The 20,167-nt window shown below is 46.0% G+C and overlaps 1 protein-coding gene across 2 annotated transcripts in view; it reads left to right on the top strand.

Moving 5' to 3' along the window:
* PEBP4 (phosphatidylethanolamine binding protein 4) overlaps positions 1-20,167 on the top strand; it is a 220,950-nt gene that overhangs the window by 98,314 nt on the left and 102,469 nt on the right. Inside the window, exon 4 of one of the 2 annotated variants that reach the window (XM_070375568.1) lies at positions 7,425-7,523. The exons of the other annotated variant lie outside the window; for it this stretch is intronic. Coding sequence (XP_070231669.1) covers positions 7,425-7,523 — 99 coding nt within the window. The remainder of the gene's footprint in view (positions 1-7,424; positions 7,524-20,167) is intronic. 2 annotated transcript variants of the gene reach the window in all.

A 20,167-nucleotide genomic window follows, 5' to 3' on the forward strand; every position in this document is an offset into this window, starting at 1 on the left:
GTGGCAAAAAAAAATTGACGAGGGAGGTAGACATGCAGGGTAGACACGCTCGGGATTGGCTGGTTTGGATAATTCCGGCCGACCCTGAAGCAGAGGAGCTGACCCTGATTGTCTGGAAGCTGACCCCCAGATGAGTAGGCCTGAAGGATAGTGGCTCAGCCCGATAAAGGGGAGGATGTAGGCTCTGAATTAGTAGATTTGCACTTGAAGAGCCTGCTCTCAGTTATGTGTGTACTGTCTCTGGGAACCAACAGCCTCTCCAGGGACAGCAAGGTGCCAGAGGTCAAAAAAATAAAAGATGTGATTAATATCAGCTCCACCTTCATGGCACTTCTAGGACTCAGGACTGTTTACTGAAATCCTATCGTATTCTGTCCAAAGAATACATTCTAATTCTCCTCTCTGGGAAAGGCAGGCACGCACAGATTCTTCAAATGGTAAGGTGAAAAGAGGGGTCCTCAGAGACCCCAGAGCACGCCTGCCCATCAGGAAGGCCCCTCAGCCTGGGCATCTCTGAATTCCAGAAGGTATGGCACGCTGGCCTGCCTCTGGGAATGACCACTCTTGTGCCATTCTGTGTCCCATCCCTCACATGAATCAGCCTAATCAGCCCTCATTGGATGTTGCTGTACCCCCTAGGGTCCACCCCTCACCCCACCACCTGTCTCTAAGTCACCCCACACCCCCATTCACAAGCCTCCTTGGCATATAGGACCTGGCCCATCTGCACTGTCAACCCCCTCTGGCCCCCTCCATTGCCCCGCTAGTTCTCTGTCCCTCAGCCTTGGGGACTCCGTGCTCAGACACAGAACGACTTGCTATTGCCTTTCATGTCTCCATGGCTTTGTACATGCTGCTTCCTTTGCCTGGTGTGGCCTTCCATCCTGGGCAGACTTCCATTCCTCAGGAGCCAGCTCAGAGGTGCCATTCTCTGTGAGGCTTTATTCAGTCACCGCATGGCAGAGTTGATAACCTCCTCAAGTTTGCTTCTGCGGGCCCAGCAGTGTGCCTGCTGAGTCCCAAGGGTGCTCAGATTCTTTGCATGTGTATCTAGGTCCCCACTAGGCTACTGTCTCCTCAAAGGTAGTGGCCACGTCTATCTCATTTCTTACCCTCAGCAGCCCCTCTCATGGTGCTTAATGCATGATAAGGGCTTAGTCAGTGCTTGTGGAATGAATGAATGAATGAATGGGTGAACAGCTGAACCCCTTGGGCCAAGTGCAATCATTATTTCAGTTACTCATTCAAAGATATTTATTGAGTGTCTTCTACGTGCAGGACCCTGTAATCTATGCAGGTATAGAGGTAAGCAGAAACAGACACAATCCACACACTCAAGAAGGTCTTAGTCTTGTGGGGAAGTGAAGTGTTAGTCCATTAGTCATGTCTGACTGTTTGCAACCCCATGGACTGTAGCCCACCAGGCACCTCTGTCCATGGGATTCTCCAGGCAAGAATACTGGAGTGGGTTGCCATTCCCTTCTCCAAGTCTTGTGGGGACACAGATGTGGCAACAGGGAGCAAGGACAACTCCTGGGGTTTAAGGGGCATGAGAGAACACATGCCAACACCGGAGGGCGCTAAGGGGAAGAGGCCCTGAGGGGAAAGGCAGGCAAAGGCAAGAAAGTAGAGCAATTTACGGAGAGACAGAGGATGACGTGGCTTGTTATTTAGCGGCATTTCCAGAGGGCAGCGTGGAAGGGTTTGGAGGTGGAGAAAGAACAGAAGAACTCTTTTTCTTGACTCCAAGAAAGAGAAAGAGCATCTGGAACATGATGGTGTGGTGAGGACCAAGGGCTGGGAAGGAGATAGTGGGGAGGGGGAGGTCTTTGAAAAGATCTGGATGGCAGGCAGGGAAATTTGGGCTCAACAGGTTCCCTGAAGGAGGCCAGTGGGGCAGGGGCCCGAGAGCCTGGGCGTGGAGTGTCCAAGGGTGCTGTCTGCTCGCCTGAGTTCGTGGCTATCCCTGTGGTTGATATTTCCCTACTGGAATAATCAGAGTAATGGTGAGTCACAGGAAGAAGACAGCCCCAAGTACAGATGATGGTTGAGGGCAGACACCAATGGTTCAAGGATGAGGCAAATCCAGTCCTGGCCACCTTCTTTCCTTCCTTTCCATTCTCCCCACCACTCACATTTCCCATAACTCTCGATTGGGATACAACTACTAAAATTCCTTCTAGAACAATAAGAAGATACATTTTAAAGGGAGAAAAGATTTATACAGTCATTTCACCAAAGAAGACTTACAGATAGTCAAGTAAGACATGAAAAGATGCTCAACGTCACTTGTCAGGTAAAGAATCTGACTTTGATTCAGGAGACCCATGTTTGATCCCTGGGTCGGGAATATCCCCTGGAGAAGGACATGATTACCCACTTCTGTATTCTTGCCTGGAGAATCCCACGGACAGAGGAACCTGACAGGATATAGTCTATGGAGTTTCAAAGTCGGACATGACTGTGCAACTAACACACTGTCATTAGGAAAATATAAACAAAAAACTCAATGCGATGCTGCTTTACACTTGCTAGAATGGCTATAATCAGACAGACGGATGATAACAAGTGTTGGTGAGGATGTGGAGAAATTGGAACCTTTATACACTCCTGGTGGAATTGCAAAATGGTGAGACCACTTCGGAAAACAGTTTGGCGTTTTTTTTTTTAATATTAAACATAAATTTACCATATGTCCTAGCGATTCCACTGTAGGTATTTTCCCAAGAGAGCTGAAAACAAATACCACACAAAGACCTGCAGCAAATGTTCATATCAGCTTGATTCATAATAATCCCAAAGTAGAAACAATCCAAATGTCCACAAAGTGAATAAACAAAATGCACACCAATACCCACTCAATGGAATACTGTTTGGCAATTAAAAGGGATAACCTGTTGGTATATGCTACATGCAAAAATGTTACGCTGAGTGAAATAAGCCAGGCACAAAAGACCACATGTTCTATGATTCCACTTATCCAAAATGTCCAAGAAAGGCAAAAAGGAGATTATAGGGACAGGAAATGGATTGGAGGTTGGCTGAAAATAGAGGCAGAAACAGGTAGTGATTGCAAATGACACCAGGATTGTTTGGGGGGTGATGAAAATGTTCTAAATTTAGTGATGATTGCACCACTCTATTAATTTACTAAAAACTGTTGAAATGTGTACTTTAAAGGGGTGAAGTTTGTGTTAGGAAAATTATACTTCAATACAGCTGTGTAAAAACCTCACTTGGACAAGCACAGATCTAATGCTCCTCCTGTGTTGTCATGATCATGCCAAAGCATGTGATCTGTTGACAAGGCTTCAGGTGTCTCTCTTCAAAGCCCAGGACGTTGGTCTGCCCTGCACCTAACTGACCTCCAAATATGCAGTGGGGATTCCCTGAGCTCTCCCTATGGTAAAGACAGAGCCATACCTCTTTACCTCCCAGCCAGATAGAGGGAGATGAGAACTAACATCTCTAAGATAATGCTATGTGATTACTATACATTTCATTTGATTTTATCTTTTCAGTTTATTTTTAGCAGGTAATACATTCACATGGCTGAAAAATCAAAATGAAAGAATAGGCACATAAGAGAGATTTCCATCCTACCTCTGTTCCATCTACCCATATCCCACCACCACCCACATCTTTTTTTTTTTAAGTATCTTTCCAGAGTTTGTTTATGCAAATACAAACCAATGTGAAGAAATAGTTTATTTTTTCTTTCTTATGTAAAAGTAAGGTGCTAGATTAAATTGTTCTGCACCTTGCTTTTTTCACTCATTTATCTTAGAGAGTCTTTCAGATCAAATCTGAGAGATCTTCATTTTTTTTCCCAGCTATAAAGTGTTCCGTTGTGAGTGTGTATCAGTGTTTATTAACCAGTCCCCAGCTGATGGATGCCTGCATCATTTCCAACTTTTGCTATTATAAACATGGCTGCAATGAATACCTTCTACAAAAGTCACTTCATAAATGTGCAAGCTATCTTTTGGGGAAAATATTACAGAAATGGGGTTGCTGGGTCAAAGGATAAATTGGCCTCGTTTTTGCATTCCCATGGCAATGTAGGAAGCTTCCTCACAGCCTCGCCAGCAGGACGTATTGTCCAGGTCTGGGATTTGCAGAATGCTTGATAGGGGTGTTGATTCCATCCTGCTTTCTTCAAGTGGGATTACTTTCTATTTTATATCTCAGCTTGTGGGATCTTAGTTCCCTGGCAAGGGATCAAACTGTAGCCCCTGGCAGGGAAAGTGCCAAGTCTTAACCCCTGGACCTCCAGGGAATTCCCTTTCTGTTTTAATTTAAAGTTTTATCTTTTTTTTATGTGTGGTAAGAACATGAGATCTACCCTCTGAACAGATTTTGAAGTGTACAATACAGTGTCATCAACCACAGGCACAGACTTGTACAATGGATCTCTAGCACTTATTCATCTCATGCAATTCATACTTTGCACCTATTGAACAGCAACCCCCCATTTCCCTCTTCCCTCTGCCCCTGGCCACCACCTTTCTGCTTTCTGCTTCTATGAGCTTGACTGTTTTAGATACCTCGTGTAGACTGAAGGCTTCCCAGGTGGTGCTAACGGTAAAGAAGCCACCTGCCAATGCAGGAGATGTAAAGAGACGTGGGTTTGATCCCTCGGTCAGGAAGATCCCCTGGAGGAAGGCATGGCAACCCACTCCAGTATTCTTGCCTGGAGAATCCCCATGGACAGAGGAGCCTGGCAGGCTACAATCCATGGGGTCCCAAAGAGTCAGACATGGTGGAAATGATTCAGCACACATACACACACACACAACCTTACTACATACCTATGGTATACTCAATTTCTCGCCTCCCCAAATGACTACTTCACAGCTTCTCTGTTCCCAGACTTTCTATAATCCCTCTTCACTGATGATCTTGCCTCTGATTTACTGAGAAAATAAAAGTAACCAGAATCCAATTTCCTCATTCTTCATCACATCTCTCATGCCCTAACATCCAAACCTGTATCATCCACCGATCAAAGTCTAGGTCCTACACTTTTGCTCTGGATCCTGTCCCCTTCCACCTTCCCAGAGTCTTGGCTCTTGCAATAAACCCCTTTCTTCTCTCTGACATCTATGCCTCCCTTGCCACTGGATCACTTCCATCAGCCTGCAGACACGCCTCACTGTCATCCTTCTTTTTAAAAATTTAAAAAGAAATAAATCTCTTGACTCTTCCTTCCCATTTAGTAACAGCCACTCTGCATCTTAGCTGTCCTTCACACTACAGTTTCTCCTTTTATCATCTTTCATAACTATCTTCAGTTCCTCACCTCCCATCTCTTCACCACCTGTTCCAGTCAAACATCGTCCTTTCTACTCCACTGACACTGGTCTTGCCAAGATAACAGAGATCTCCATGTTGTCAAGTCACGTTGCCACATCTGTGTCCTTGTCTTGCTCTGCCTTTCAGTAGCATTCAACATAGTTGATCAGTTTCTCCTCCTTGACACATTTTCTGTGTCAGCTTTCATGATACCTTCATTTCAGGTGGTTCCTTGTCTCCCTGGCTACAGTCTCCTTTGCTAGATCCTCCTCTCCTCTCAGTGTTAGTATGTTCTAGAGTTCACTCATGAGACCTCTTTTCTTCCCCAAGTCTAATCTCTCCATGAATCATCTCATTATTCTGCGATGAATTTAAGGGCCACCTTCAGTCCTTGGGATTCAATGACTTCAAAATTCATATATCCATCCTGACCTCTCCTCCAAACTCCTAACTCTGACTTAGATACTTGTTTGACTTCAAGAGGCATTTCAAACGTAACATGTCCAAAACAGAACCCTCAGGATCCCCCTTCAAACAGTCTCCTCTGCAAGTCTTCTCCGTGGCCTTAAATGGCTCTGTTCATCCAGTTGCCCAAGCCAAAACCCCAAGTCCTCCTCCATTTCTCTTTCCCTACCCTCTCCTCCCTGCCCTACTGTCCAGTCCACCAGCAAGACCCACTGATGCTCCCCAAAAATACTTCCCCAGTCCACCTGCTGGCTTTTGTCTCCATTGCTACCATTCTAGTCCCTAAGCCATCATCTTGCCATTTACCACTGCAGTAGCCTCCTGTCTGGCTTCCTGCCAACCATTCACTCTCCATCCAGCCATCAAGACCACTTTTAACAGTGTAAACCAGAGCATATCACTGTCCTGGCTAAAAAATACCCTCCAGTGGTTCTGCATTGCACTTGGAATAAAACCCCAGCCTCACCCAAGTCTGCAAAGCCTTCTGTAGCCAGAACCCCATCCATCTCGCCAACCCCGTCACTCTTCTGGCTTGCCTCTAGTCACGTGGCACTTTTTCTCTTGCTCAAACCCTCACTCCATCAGCTTCATGTGACATCATGTGATGAAGTAGTCACACATCAGTCACATGAAGGCCTTTTAGAGGTTGTTTCCCCTTCTTAGAAAGCTTACTCCCTCCACGTCATGTCCAGCTCTTTGCAGGGTTAAGCAATGCATGCATTGCACAAGGGCCCCCAGGTGAGAAAGCGGGGCGTGTTGTTGTTGTTGTTTAGTTGCTAAGTCTTGTCTAACTCTTTCCTGACTCTATGGACCGTAGCCCACCAGGTTCCCCTGTCTGTGGGATTTCCAGGCAACAATACTGGAGTGAGTTGCCATTTCCTTCTCCAGAGGATCTTCCCAACCCAGGGATCAAACCCGTGTCTGCTGTATCGGCAGGCGGATTCTTTATCACTGAGCCACCAGGGAAGCTCTTACTCCCTCCAACCCCACTCTATTTTATTTTGTTCATAGCACTAATCCCACGTTGGCATTTCCTTGGTTTTTGTTGTTTAGTTTGTGTGTGTGTGTGTGTGTGTGTGTGTGTGTGTGTGTCTTACCTAGAGTAAAATCTTCCTGAAAATATGGGTCACACTGTCTTGTTCTCTGCTGAACTCCCAGTACCTATAACAGCTTCTGGCCCATAACAGGTGTTTAGAAAATGTTTGTTGAAGGGATGAATGAATCTGAGCATTCCTTGCGATTGGTACAGCTCCTGACATGGATATACTAAGCTCACGTATTTGCTGAATTAATGGACAGGTTGCTCCAACTCTGTGTGTGAGCTTCTTGAAAACAGAAGCCCTATTTCCTTTCTTTCTTCCCCAGCTCCTGGCATGATTCTAGGGACTTCCAGATGCTGGGTAAATATGCTTGCTTGATTGATTGTTCTTCATAAAGGGAAAGCCAAACTATTAAGCTGCCAACCTAATAGACCAGTTCTCTGAGAATCAGCATGTGACACAAGAGGAAAGTCATAAGAATAGGGCTGAATCAAGTAGAAAGCTCCAGGGGTGGGTCAGCCACTGTTGGCTGGAATTGAGGTAAAAGGAGTGTCTGCACCTTGTAGATTTCCTATCCGAATTCTAGCCACGACACTACACTTGTTTCTGGTGAATATGTTACAGGATGCAGCCTACATCCTGGTGATGGTGGACCCCGATGCCCCCAGCAGGTCTTCTCCCAAAGCTCGATTCTGGAGACATTGGCTGGTGTCAGATATCAAGGTAAGCAGTGCCAGAAGGCACTTTCAGACTCAGCGGGCACTGGGGCCAAAAGATGGTCATTCTCAGCTCTCACTTGGGTTCTCAGCTCTCATTTGGGAGGGTCAGGGACCCTGCTGAGCCAGGACTTCTGTGTCAGGTCGCCCCCAGCACCCAGCTGTCACAGCCTTGCACACGTTTTCTAATAATTTCAGAAAATATCCCCGCATCAGTGATACATAGGTAAGCAGGTTCTCGGGATAAGTAGGGGTGGAGCCCCAGTTTGTACTGTTTTCCTGCTTTCTGTATTGTAAGGACTCCCACTGTCACCAGTTTCAAGTTACAGTGATTTTATAACTGAATCGAAAATTTTCTGAAACTGTAGCAATGGCTTCAGCACACCACTGCCAGGGGCCTGGGTTTAGGGGGGCACCAGGTGATTCTATGTGGTCCTCATGGCAGGGGACTCCTGCAGGATCTGCTCCTGACGGGCCAAGGGGCATGGAGGGGGCCTGGTGATCCATCTCTTTTTCTTCATACGGAAACAAATGACCTTCCCTTATTTTCCCTTTTGTCATCAGCCATAATTAGAAAGGTGCTTGGCTCCGCCTTTCCAGAGTTGGTCTGAGGAACACAAATCCGGTGGCTTGTTAAAGGGGCATTAGATGAAAAAACCAAAACCAGAAAGGCTCTATTTCCAGGCAAGTTTTGGAGACTCTGGGTTAAACTGCATTAATCCCATTCCTCACTGAAGGGCTTTTTAGAGCTTTTAATATCCTGGTATGCGTTATATAACATGCATCTATTTTCCCATCTCACTTGACTGTTGAATCTTTTGTTCACAAGCACGTGGCAATGCACTAGGGGAAAATCCACACTATCATCAGACATCCATGTATTTCTGCCTGGAAAGCCTGCCGATGGCGTTTGCATCACGTGTGCAAAGGCATCAGCCTCGTAAGATGGTGGGAACCCAGACCTAGAAAGACTAAGTCTGGATCCAGCCTGGTTCCCAACTCAGTGATCTCCTCCATGTCGTGGAGACCCTCAACGGCATTTCATCTTTATCCGTAAGATGGGAACCATGTTAACTCTTCTGTAGAGTTGTCATGATCCTCCAATGAGAGCGTGTACTAAGAGCAGTCTCTAAAACACAGCACATACCACAAATATAGGGACTTCGTATTTTTCCTTCTAGAGCTGTGGGGCAGAGGGAGGGGTATCTGTCTGAACTAGCTGTTGACTCTCCTGGTCAAGGCAGGGCTTTTATAACCGCTGGAGTGGGGAGGTGGTGGGAGGGTTACCCTGGCAACCAACCTCCGCCCAGTGACCACAGATCCTTCGCAGGATGCTCAGGGGGACAGCCAGTTCTCAGGGGCAGCCCCCGTGACAATCTAGGTAGTGGCTCCCTCCAGGGAGACTTGCAACAGTGGCTTCCAGAACAGAACACAAGCAGGGCTGAAGAAGGAGGGCAGAAGCAGTGCTCCCACACCCTCCCCTGGCCAAGCCCTGCTCTCCAAGAACCTTGGAAACACCATAAACCTGTGAAAGGGAAGAGCAAGGGGAGATTCCTGCCATCAGGGGAGGGAGGGAAGCTGAGAGCACGAAAGGGAAAGATACTGGATCCTGCCTCAAACTAGAGCAGAGGCTTTGTGTACTCAGGACTCCCCAGCAGCCACGAGGGGGTGAAACTCTCAAGAAAAGACCATCACACTGGTCATCATATTTACAGTCTGCGCCCCACGCATAGGGCTGCCTGTAAGAAGGTTCTGTGGGCAACTCTGAGGCCCGATTTCAGAAGCTGGAATGTAACAGAATGTGATAATGCATGCATGTTCAGTGGTATCCAACTCTTTGCGACCCCATGGACTATAGTCCTCCAGTCTCCTCTCTCCATGGGATTCTCCAGGCAAGAATACTGGAGTGGGTTGCCATGTCCTCTTCCAGGGTATCTTCCTAACCCAGGGATCAAACCCATGTCTCCTGCATCTCCTGCGTTGGTTCTTTATCCACTAAGCCACATTTCAGAGTAGAAGGCTCCTTAGGGTCATGAGGTTGCCTCTTTTCCAAGCCTGAAGTCTCCTCCTGCCCACTCCTCTCCCCCAGTACAGGACAGGACAGTTTTTTCACACCAGCCTTGTGGTGCAAATGTGGTTTCAGCCCTTACAGCCCAGCTTAGAAGCAGAACAGGTGGCAGGTGGCAGCTGGCCGGCGGGACCGCTAAGCCATAGACTTACCAGGGCCACCTGCCCGGGTACAGCCCTCAGCCCTCTCTCTCGGGCTGGAGGAAGCTTGGGTTTCCGCTGCATTGTCACCCACTTGCCCAGATGCAAGGGTCCAGCAGGAAGCAGCAGCTCTCCCCAGTTATGTCCACTCAGCCTGACCACCGGCCCCCGTGTTCCGCCAGCTGCACAGCTGGTATAAAAACCAGACTGGGGTAGGTCTCAGGCCGTGGATCTCAGCCAAAAGAAAAGAGGGCGCTGATCAAACTCAGAAGCACTTCCTGTGTGTTCCGCTACAGCTGAGTCGGTCCCCAACATTAAAGCACATTTAGATCAGCTAGCAAGCTTGTTAAAATGCAGATTCCTGGGCACCCCTTGGGTCAGGAGGGAACAGGACATCCACACTCCACAGGCATCCAGGAGGGGTTTAGCAGCTGGAAGGAAGACTGCAGAGCTCAGTGTCAGAATGCCCAGGTCCTTAATATCACCCATTTGTGCAGCAATTTGCAAGTGAAAAGCTCTTTTAGAACTTCCTATTTGTTCAGTTCCTGGGTCAGGAAGATCCCCTGGAGGAGGAAATGCCAACCCACTCTGGTATTCTTGCCTGGAAAATCCCATGAACAGAGGAGCCTGTTGGACTACAGTCCATGGGGTCAAAAGCGTCAGATATGACTGAGCGACTAACACTTTCACTACTGTTTTTCTCCATTGATCCTTTCAATCACTTTGTGAACCAGACATTGTCCCCATTTTACAGATGGGGAAACAAAGGCTGCAGAGAGGAAATGATTCCAGTCTCTCAGCTATGAGTGGTAGAGATGGGTCTTCAATCCTGGTACCTCAGCTCCAAACCACCATCCCACATCTCTTGCATCAACTCGACTGTGGCCAAAGGCGTGTCACCATGCCCTCCCTGTATAATGGGAAACAATCTCTGTGGTTCCCTTGTCATCCTGGGGCCCTGTTTCTGGTTACGTTTTACAAGTGGATGCTTCCAGGGACCTTCCTGAGGGAATGCTGTCTTGGTAAATAGAACACTCCTGATAAGGATCTTGAACCCCATAAAGTAAACCCTACGTGTTATCATAACCCTCAGTAACAAGTGGCGTCAGCAATAAGGCATGCCAAAAAGTCACTGCAGATACAGAAAGACAGTAGCTCTGTGATTCACAATGACCACAGAGGCAAACTTGGTGGCACCTAGGCTGGCCTCATTAATAGGGCATGAGTGTGTTCCAAGTCACTTCAGTCATGTCTGACTCTTTGTGACCCTGTGGACTGTAGCTTGCCAAGCTCCTGTGTCCATGGAATTCGCCTAGCAAGAACACTGGAGCGGGTTGCCATGCCCTCCTCCAGCGGATCCTCCTGACCCAGGCTGCGTCTCTTATGTCTCCTGCATTGGCAGGCAAGTTCTTTACCACTAGCGCCTCCTGTGGGACTCAGACCTAATTAGGTGGTGGGCTGCACCATGGCCATGGGAGCCCCTCAGGAGAGAGAATTTTTTGGACTGTCTGTCCAGGTTGAAACAAGATATAAACCACTTCTTAGGAATACGTGAAATATCAGCAGCCCCTCCAATGAGAGGCTGGTGGGATCTGGGACAGAGTAGGATAAAGCTTCAGTCCTTAAAGAAAAACTAGGAGCTAGAGAGAAGTCCATCAGAAAGGACTAGGCATTCACGGTACTCTTTGTTCATTCAACGCATATGGATTGGCCATTATTTGCTATGGCCTAGGGTTTCAGGGCGAGAAATCTGGAGCCAGACTTGTGGTTTGAATTTGAATCCACAAGTGTTAGCTTTGTGATTTTTGTGTGGAGGCTGTGGTGCAGGGAGGCACATGTTCTTCAACCTGTGTTTTCACTTGCTCTCTTATAAACTGGGGATCCTGAATGTTCCTACCTCACACTGTTGTTTGTTGCTGTTGTTTAGCCACTAAGTCGTGTCTGACTCTTTTGCGACCCCATGGACTGTAGCCCACGAGGCTCCTCTGTCCATAGGATTTCCTAGACAAGAATACTGGAGTGGGTTGCCATTTCCTTCTCCAGAGGATCTTCTCAACCCAGGGACGGGATCCACATCTCCTGCTTTGACAGGCAGATTCTTTACCCCTGAGCCACCAGGGAAGCCCCCACATTGTAAACGACAGGTTTACTTACTTAAGGGTGCTTAGAACAGGACCCAGAACTCTGTATAATATGTTGCTGTGAGGTTATCATGATTGCTCCAAGTCAGGCCCTATACTAGCCCCGGGGTTGCACACGCAAACAAAACAGGGGGCCTCCCTGTCATCAGAGGGTTTCTACTCTAGAGAGACAGAGAAAGGAGGCTGCAGTGGGGTTACCAGGGCCTCCAGAAGTTGGCTGGGTTCAGAACTCCCTATACCTGTGGGTTCCCATTTGCTCAGGGATAACACTAGACTTTAGTCCCCAAACCTGGCCAGACCTGGGCAGGCAGGGACTGATACATAAATTGTACTGTCTTTCTGAGTCCCCTGTTTGAAAAACCTCTCATTGAGTGAAAAATATTTCCAACAGACTGTTGATACATAACATCCTTTCTCTTCCACAGTGCTACATCCCTAGCTTTTCCTTTAAGATGCTTTTAGTTTTAACTCAATCTAATTAATAATCTTTGTGCTCAAGCCTAATTAAGGTATTAATTAATTTGCATCATTCATTTCAGAAAGAAATGCTTATTGGTGGTTCATCTTCTATTTGTCTCCGAAATTAGTGCTCAGGGCTTTTCAGGCAGATACTTTCATTAGGTTTATTTTTATTGTTAATGGGAATATTGAACACAGGGAGATGGTATGTTAATACTTTCCACAAAGACTATCATGACTGGTGACAAAGAACACAAGAACAATTAAGGAGGCAAGGGTGCCTTTCTTCTTCCAAAAGAGAAAATCTTCCTAGAAACTGTCAATGATTCTAAAATTTGTCCTGAAAATCTTTTTTGTTTTAAGAAAGAAAAGGAAATGGCAAGTTCATGTTTCCCTTTCATTCAGTGCCCTCAACCTTTGGCAGCTGTAAGTGCAAGCAATTCTGGGCTGAATTGAAAGGACTTTAAGGGTTCATTACTCTGTCTACATTTCTATAGAATCGAATTTTTCCATAATGAGAGATGCTTTTTTTTTTTTTTAAGGACCTCTTAGTGTGTTTGGTGAATAAGATAAATGGGAAACCCAACAAACAGAGCTGGGATCATAGATAGCCCCTTGCTTTCCAATTAGGTGCTTAGCATGTGTCAGGACTCCTCTGTTGGAGTTATTGGTCCAGCTCCTGAGAAATCTGAGGCAAGTTACTTGACCTCTCTGATACTGTGGCTTCTTGTCTGTAAAGCTGAAACAAATCCTTCCTCTTCAGGATAGAGACAGGAAAAGGAAAATTACATATGCAAAGAGGTGAAGCCTCCCTAGAGAAAGGCACTATATAAAGCGGCAGATTCATCTTTGTTCCTAATCAACTGAGCAGTAGATTCTGTAAAAAGTTTAATATATATATAATTATATAATCTAATTTTCTATACGCTCAGAAACCAGCTAATGGTAATAAAAAGAAGAATAAATGATCTCTATCGGGCCCTCAAGTTCAGGTGAAGAGGTCAAACCAAGAAAATAGGATTCATTCATTGTTTCTTTATTTAGACCTGTATTTTTAGTTCTGTTGCTACTATTTGTGCACTTGTCCATGTATGCTTTGCCCTGCCCCATGAGGGTCCATTTTAAGTAATAAATACCTGCAAAGCTTGGCTTATGCTCCCTAAGAGCATGTCGGTTTGGATCTAGGAGCCCTAAAGAGCATTTGGTGATGCGGACAATGCAGAGGCCCTGGTTATAAATCAGATGTGTACATGGCCACCATGAGGGAGGCAAGAAAGAGCCTGCACTTTGGGGTCAGATGAATTGGGGGAGGCTCCATGCACTGCCACTTCTAGTTGGGAATCTCTGAGCTTCAGTTTCTCTGTCCTTAAAATGGGCATGACAATAATATCTATTTCCCAGTGTTTGATGAGTTTAAGTTTCATAACATAGAACAGAAGAGTAGGACCTCCATCAATGTGACTCTCTCCGCCACCACTCCCAACTTCGAGATCTGACCACAGCTGCTACTTATGATGTAGCAACTTCCCTTAGGCTGTTGGGCTCCTGTTTTGCAAAGTAAGAATTCTAGGCAACACCCCAACACACAAACCATGTGGTAAAAGCAGCTCATCCTTTCACCTCTCAGTCTAGATGGGTCCAGGCCCAGCCTGGAGGTACCAAACTGACCCAAGCTTGCTTTGGTGGAGGAAGTAATTGAGGGGAAGGATGTCTGTCCCATCATTCGTGTGCACTAAGTTGCTTCAGTCGTGTCCAACTCTTTGCGACCCCATGGACTGTAGCCCACCAGGCTCCTCTGTCCATGGAACCCTCTAGGCAAGCATACTGGAATGGGTTGCCATGCCCTCCTCCAGCAGATCTTCCTGACTCAGGGATTGAACCCGTGTCTCTTATGTCTCCTGCATCAGCAGATGGGTTCTTTACCACTAGTACCACCTGGAAAGCCCGTCTGGTCATTCAGCCTCTGGGAATTGCCCTGTGACCCTCCTGGACCAGACCAGGGGCTCCTGGAGTCATCACAGACCACAGCCTGCATACGGGCCTTGGCTGCAAGCATCAGTCAGGGCTACAATGTGCCTCCCACGGGCAGGGCTACACTTCATTCCCAATACTTCCTACTTTCTATTTATTATTTTTTGTGCCTTGCAGCATGCAAGATCTTAGTTCCCCCACCAGGGATCATACCTGTGCCCCCTGCATTGCGAGGACAGTCTTAGCCACTGGACCACCAGAGAAGTTCCCCCACTTTTATTTTTAACATGTCCCAGCACCCTTCACCGTTTCCTTATCGTTCACCATCCCCACTTGGCTGTCATTGTCCCACCACAGGGACGCCTCGCTTCCCATTCAAAATAATTTAAATAAACTGTTGCTACAAAGTGGAATATTATCTTCTGATGAATGTTTTTAAAGCCCTTAAGGTTTTCATGGTAATTTGTGGTGTAAAATTATTTGGAGATAAGAGCCAAATTAACTCTTGGATGCCGAGGTCGCTGTGTCCTGTTATCCATGTGGGCACTGTTTAAATATAATCAGCCCTCAGACTAATGCAGCATAATTGTTCATTTGAAATAGCTTTTTTTACTCCATTCAATGAGTCATTAAAATATTCAAGGGATAATGCAGTGAATTGGAAATGAATTTATCATATTATCCCATACATACTGTAGTGCTTCAGGTAACTAAGGAGAAAGGGGGAGAGGGAGGGAGAGAGAACGTGGATACAATGTGCACAGGCAGGAAGGGGGCCAGGATATGCGGGGATATGGGAAACAAAGCTTTTGGGGTGCTTTATGGCAAGTGTGTATAGAGAGGCTGACCAGGAGGGGTGGCAAAAAAGGGAAACGCTGTCCTTTGAAGAGCGCACTGACTCTCTCTCTCTCTGCACTCTGAGAATCTGTGCTCCACCACAGCTCCGCTGTTAACTTATTTTTATCAAATATGTTTATATCAGAAAGTCGTTATGGAAACCAATTCTGCCATCCAGGAGAATTCCTGGATCAGGCAGAAAACTCTTTCTTTCTCTCTCTTTCTCTCCTTTTCTCTCTGTCTCTCTCTCTCTCTCATACACACACACACACCACTCGCGCACGCACACACATTTATAGACACCCCAAAGGGAACAGCAGTCTTGCTCACCCAATTCTGAACTCAGCTCTGACACAGTCAGAGGGTGGCACCCTGGCTCCCCTTCGTGGGCAGAGCTGTAAAGTGGCTGAGACTGAGACCAGCTGTCCAACCTCACCCCTTGCCCTGACCTTGGGAACCTGGGCTGTGGCTTTAATTCCTCATGGTCCCCCAGACCCAGAACCCCCACCCCAAGCACATGCACTAAGGAGAGACAAGAGGGTGCCGGGGGCAATGTATTTGACGGGGCAGTTCTTCCTCAACCAAGGGAAGGTCCCATGGGTGTGTGTGGCTTGTACTGCACCTGGAATACCATCTTCTGTTCTGGTCACAGCATTTCAAGAAAGACAATGAGCAACACATGAACAAAGCAGCCACAGGGACAAGGCTGTGTAGAAACCAGGAAAGCAGGGCTGGCTGGCCTGCCAGAACCCCTAAGGGCAGCCAAGAGGACTGACTTTAAGAAGTCTTTAAAGATTTCTTTTAAAATTGGAAAAACTCTATTTGGAAAACAACAGGGAGGCCTGCTCTCCTCTTCTGGGGAGAATTAGAACCAGTGGGTAAAATTTACATGGACATCAGTTTGGGTGCCATGTAAGAAAACACTTCCTAAGAATTTGAACTGCTTAAGAACTGAGCACATACTCCACAGAGGAGGGAGTACTTAGCACGGAAAGTACTTATTCACCAGTGACTCAGGAATGGTCCCCAGCACAGGAGGTAGACCAGATGATCGGTTAGATATACCCTTTGACATCCATAGTGTTTCTACCTACCATATTTCCCTTCCTGGTTAAAGATACTCTTCTTAGAGCTTATACCCTTATATTAACAATGACAATAATAATTTTAAAAGGAAGAATAAATGGAAAGAGAAAAAAGAAAGAGAAGAGGAAGAATGAAAAGAAACAAAACATTTATACATTAGCATGTTGTGCTGGGCACTGTGCTTCATGAATTTCTCATTTCATCCTCACAAAAGCCCCAGATGAAGGTAATCTAAACCAGAAAATTAAGATCTAGAGGGGTTAAGCAGTTGTCCAAGATCTAGCTGGTGAGCAACTGACTGGGATTTGAACCCAGAGCAGGCATGTATAATCATGATGCCACAGTAGGTCTCCAGAGTTTAGGTAGATTCTACCCCTTGCTACCCATGCCCAACAAAGGTCCGTATAATCAAAGATATGGTTTTTCCAGTAATCATGTATGCATGTGAGCGTTGGACCATAAAGAAGACTGAGTGCTGAAGAACTGATGTGTTAGAATTGTGGTGCTGGAGAAGACTTTTGAGAGCCCCTTAGACAGCAAGGAAACCAAACCAGTCAACCCTAAAGGAAATCAACCCTAAATATTCCTTGGAAGGACTGATGCTGAAGCTGAAGCTCCAATACTTTGGCCACCTGATGCGAAAAGCCAACTCATTGGATAAGATTCTGATGCTGGGAAAGATTGAGGGCAGGAAGAGAAGGGTGTGACAGAGGATGAGATGGTTAGATAGCATCACTGACTCAATGGATATGAATTTTGAACAAACTCTAGGAGATAATGAAGGACAGGGGAGCCTGGTGTGCTGCAGTTCATGTGGTTGCAAACAGTCGGACACAACTTAACAACTGACTGAAGTGACCCAAGCCTGGATTCTGTGACAGCTTTTGTCAGGACCAGGTGTGGCGGCTGAGAGGAAGTGGTGCTGGTATGAAGGGTGCAATTTGAGCTTCCTGGCCTCCTGCCCTTTACCTCCATTCTTGGCCATGCCCACCTCAACCATAGTGCAGCCCTGACCTGGGCCTTAGAGCAGGGGCCTGGGAGACAGCTTCTCCAACTTACTGTGAGCAAATGATTCCCCACCCTGAGTCTATTTCCTCAACTGTAAAAGAGGACATTAGCAAAACTTTAAAAAAAAACAAAAAGGAATTTCATAAGCCACATAGTTGTTGTTTAGTTACTAAGTCATGTCCAACTCTTTTACAACCCCCTGGACTCTAGCCCACCAGTCTCCTCTGTCCATGGGATTTCCTAGGCAAGAATACTGGGTGGGCAGCCATTTCCTTCTCCAGGGGATCTTCCTGACCTAGGGATCAAACCCACATCTCCTGTACTGCAGGTGGATTCTTTACCATTGAGCCACCTGGGAAGCCCGAGACACATAGGCATGTATGAAAAAAAAAATCATTAAAAAAAAATAAGATGAATACACTGGCATCAAACCACAAGAATGTTGTTGTGAAGACATAATGAGATAAAATGTGTAAAGTACCCAGCACCCAGCATTAGATGCTACCTATTTGCTATTTCGCTACTCCTTCCATCTACTATCTCCCTAACTCCTCTACTGGAAGCTTAGACAATTGAGCCTTTGATGGTAAGGAGCTTACATCACTTCCAAGAGGCAGGTCAGAGCCTGCCAGGAGAATGAGCTGCTCTCATGGTTACCACTTAAAAGACCCTAAGGGAAAAAGCCACCACAGACATAGGACTTAATCAGGAGGTGTTGGGACCAACTCTTTAACCTGGCCTGTGCTCAGCACTGCAGCTATTAAAAAATAATAATGTAAGACCTACAGAAGATAGATAGATAATTTGATGAATTTAACATTGTGATGAATTTAAACATTGGATGAATTTAAAATGTGTTTTTTCTGTTCCCCAGTTGGAAAGACAGGGCTAATGTGTAGGAAACAGAGAGTAGAACTCATGGGATATTAGCATCAACTCTAACTGGGCCCTTTAGATTCAGATGGCTTTGAGAGTTCAGATCGCTCTCCCCTCTGCAGTGAGGTAACGCCTCCTCCTTCAAGGCTCAGCTCAAATGTCACCTCCACTGAAAGGCTCTCTCTGAGGCCTCCAGACTGAGTTAGTCAGTCCTGCCCTGAACTCCTACTACACTGAGTCAAACCTCTGTTAGTGTCTTTATCACATGGTTTGTTATTATTTATGAGTCTCTTTTCTCTCTTAGACCACGAGTTCCTGGAGGGTAGAATTGTGTCTTATATCCTGAGCATTTAGCACAGTGCCGGGAACACAGAAGACCCTCAATCAGTGTTGAATGGATCAGTGAATGAAGGCATGAAGGGATGAATGGATAAAAGAATGAAGGAATGGATGGATGGATAGTGGCTGGGCAGGTAGAGGGATTGATGTATGAGGTGATAGTACGTTGTGATGGCTTCACAATGGAGACAAGAGCTGTGCTGGGGCTTGAATTGTGAGCAGGCCCAAAAAAGTCAAAGGATATGAGATTGTATTTCAAGAAGAGAAGAGAATAACTAAAAGTTCAGGCATGTGAATGACGTAGAAAGAAGAATTATAAACATAGAATTAAACGTCAAGACAGCTGAGTTAATTAAGGCCCCCTTTATCACCTCTCCCTGGGTGGTTATTGCAAAACCATCTAACTGAGCCACTTCCTGTAACCTCATCCCTTGCAAAAGTATCTATCTGTCACGCGAGTGTATGCTCCTCGGTTTTTGTCTCGTTACAACAAAGATTTGGAGTGATGGACATTAAAGCCCCCCCGGCGTGTTACAGCTCTGGGGTCTTGGATAGACAGTGTTATAGCTCTCAGGTCTCAACAGACCATGTTATAGCTCTTAGACAAATCAGTGTTACAGCCCAGTGTTACAGCTCTATTTTATCTAGAAGATAGGAAAATCCATCTTTGAGGCGTAAGGGCATGTCGATACAAAGACGCGAAGAGAAGAGCACCCCAGCGCGCCGGGGAGAGAGAGAGAGAGAGCTAGCTTGGGCTCCTCTTTTTATATGTTTTTCTCTCCCTGGGCCTGTCCTATGTAAATTGGGCCATCCAGGAGTGTTGTTTGTTTTACCTGAGGTCCTCACTCTGGTCCTCGGACCTTCCTTTGTTCTATTTTCACGGGCTTTTCCCTTCCTTGCCTTTTAGCCACCACCATTTTGGACTCCTTTTCCCTATTCTACCTAACACATCTTTCCTTCATGGGTTGATGTTTTCTAAAATTGAAATATGATCATATTACTTCCCTAGTTGAAGCCTTCAGTGACTCCTCAGTATCTCAGGACAGACTCCTATATGGTCAGTATACTATATTGTTTATTTTAAAAATTTTATTGAAATATAGTTGATTTACAATGTTGTGTTAATTTCTGCTGTACAGCAAAGTGACTTGGTTTCATACACACACACACACACACACACACACACACACATATATATTCACACAAGCATTCTTTTTCATCTTCTTTTTAAATTTATTTTATTTTTTGGCCACATGACATATTGGATCTTAGTTCCCCAACCAGGGATCAAACCCATGTCCCCAGCAGTAGACGCCCAAAGTCTTAACCACTGGACTGCCAGGGAAGTCTTCTATTCATCTTCTTTTACATTATGGTTTAGCACAGGATGTTGAGTACAGTTCCCTATGCTATAATAGGACCTTGTTTATCCATCCTGTATACAACAGTTTGCTTCCTGGTCAGCATATTATTTAAGGCCTTTGGCTCTGGCCCTTCCTGCCCCATCAGCCCTGCATGGTGCTCTTGCCAAGCTGCATGTGGTGTCTCAAACCTTCTGTGTGTCTCAGGCCACTGTGGACCATTAGTAGCTCTGGTCCCTCTCCCTAGGAAGCTGTTCTGCAATCTGAAAACACTTAGTTGCTTTATAGAAGTTAAGATCTCTAGATGAATGACACCTTCAAGGTCCAGAAAAAGCTGAGACTTAGGATCACAGAGTCACTTCCAG

This window comes from Bos mutus, chromosome 8, assembly GCF_027580195.1.
Source record: "Bos mutus isolate GX-2022 chromosome 8, NWIPB_WYAK_1.1, whole genome shotgun sequence".
Taxonomy (NCBI): Eukaryota; Metazoa; Chordata; class Mammalia; order Artiodactyla; family Bovidae; genus Bos; species Bos mutus.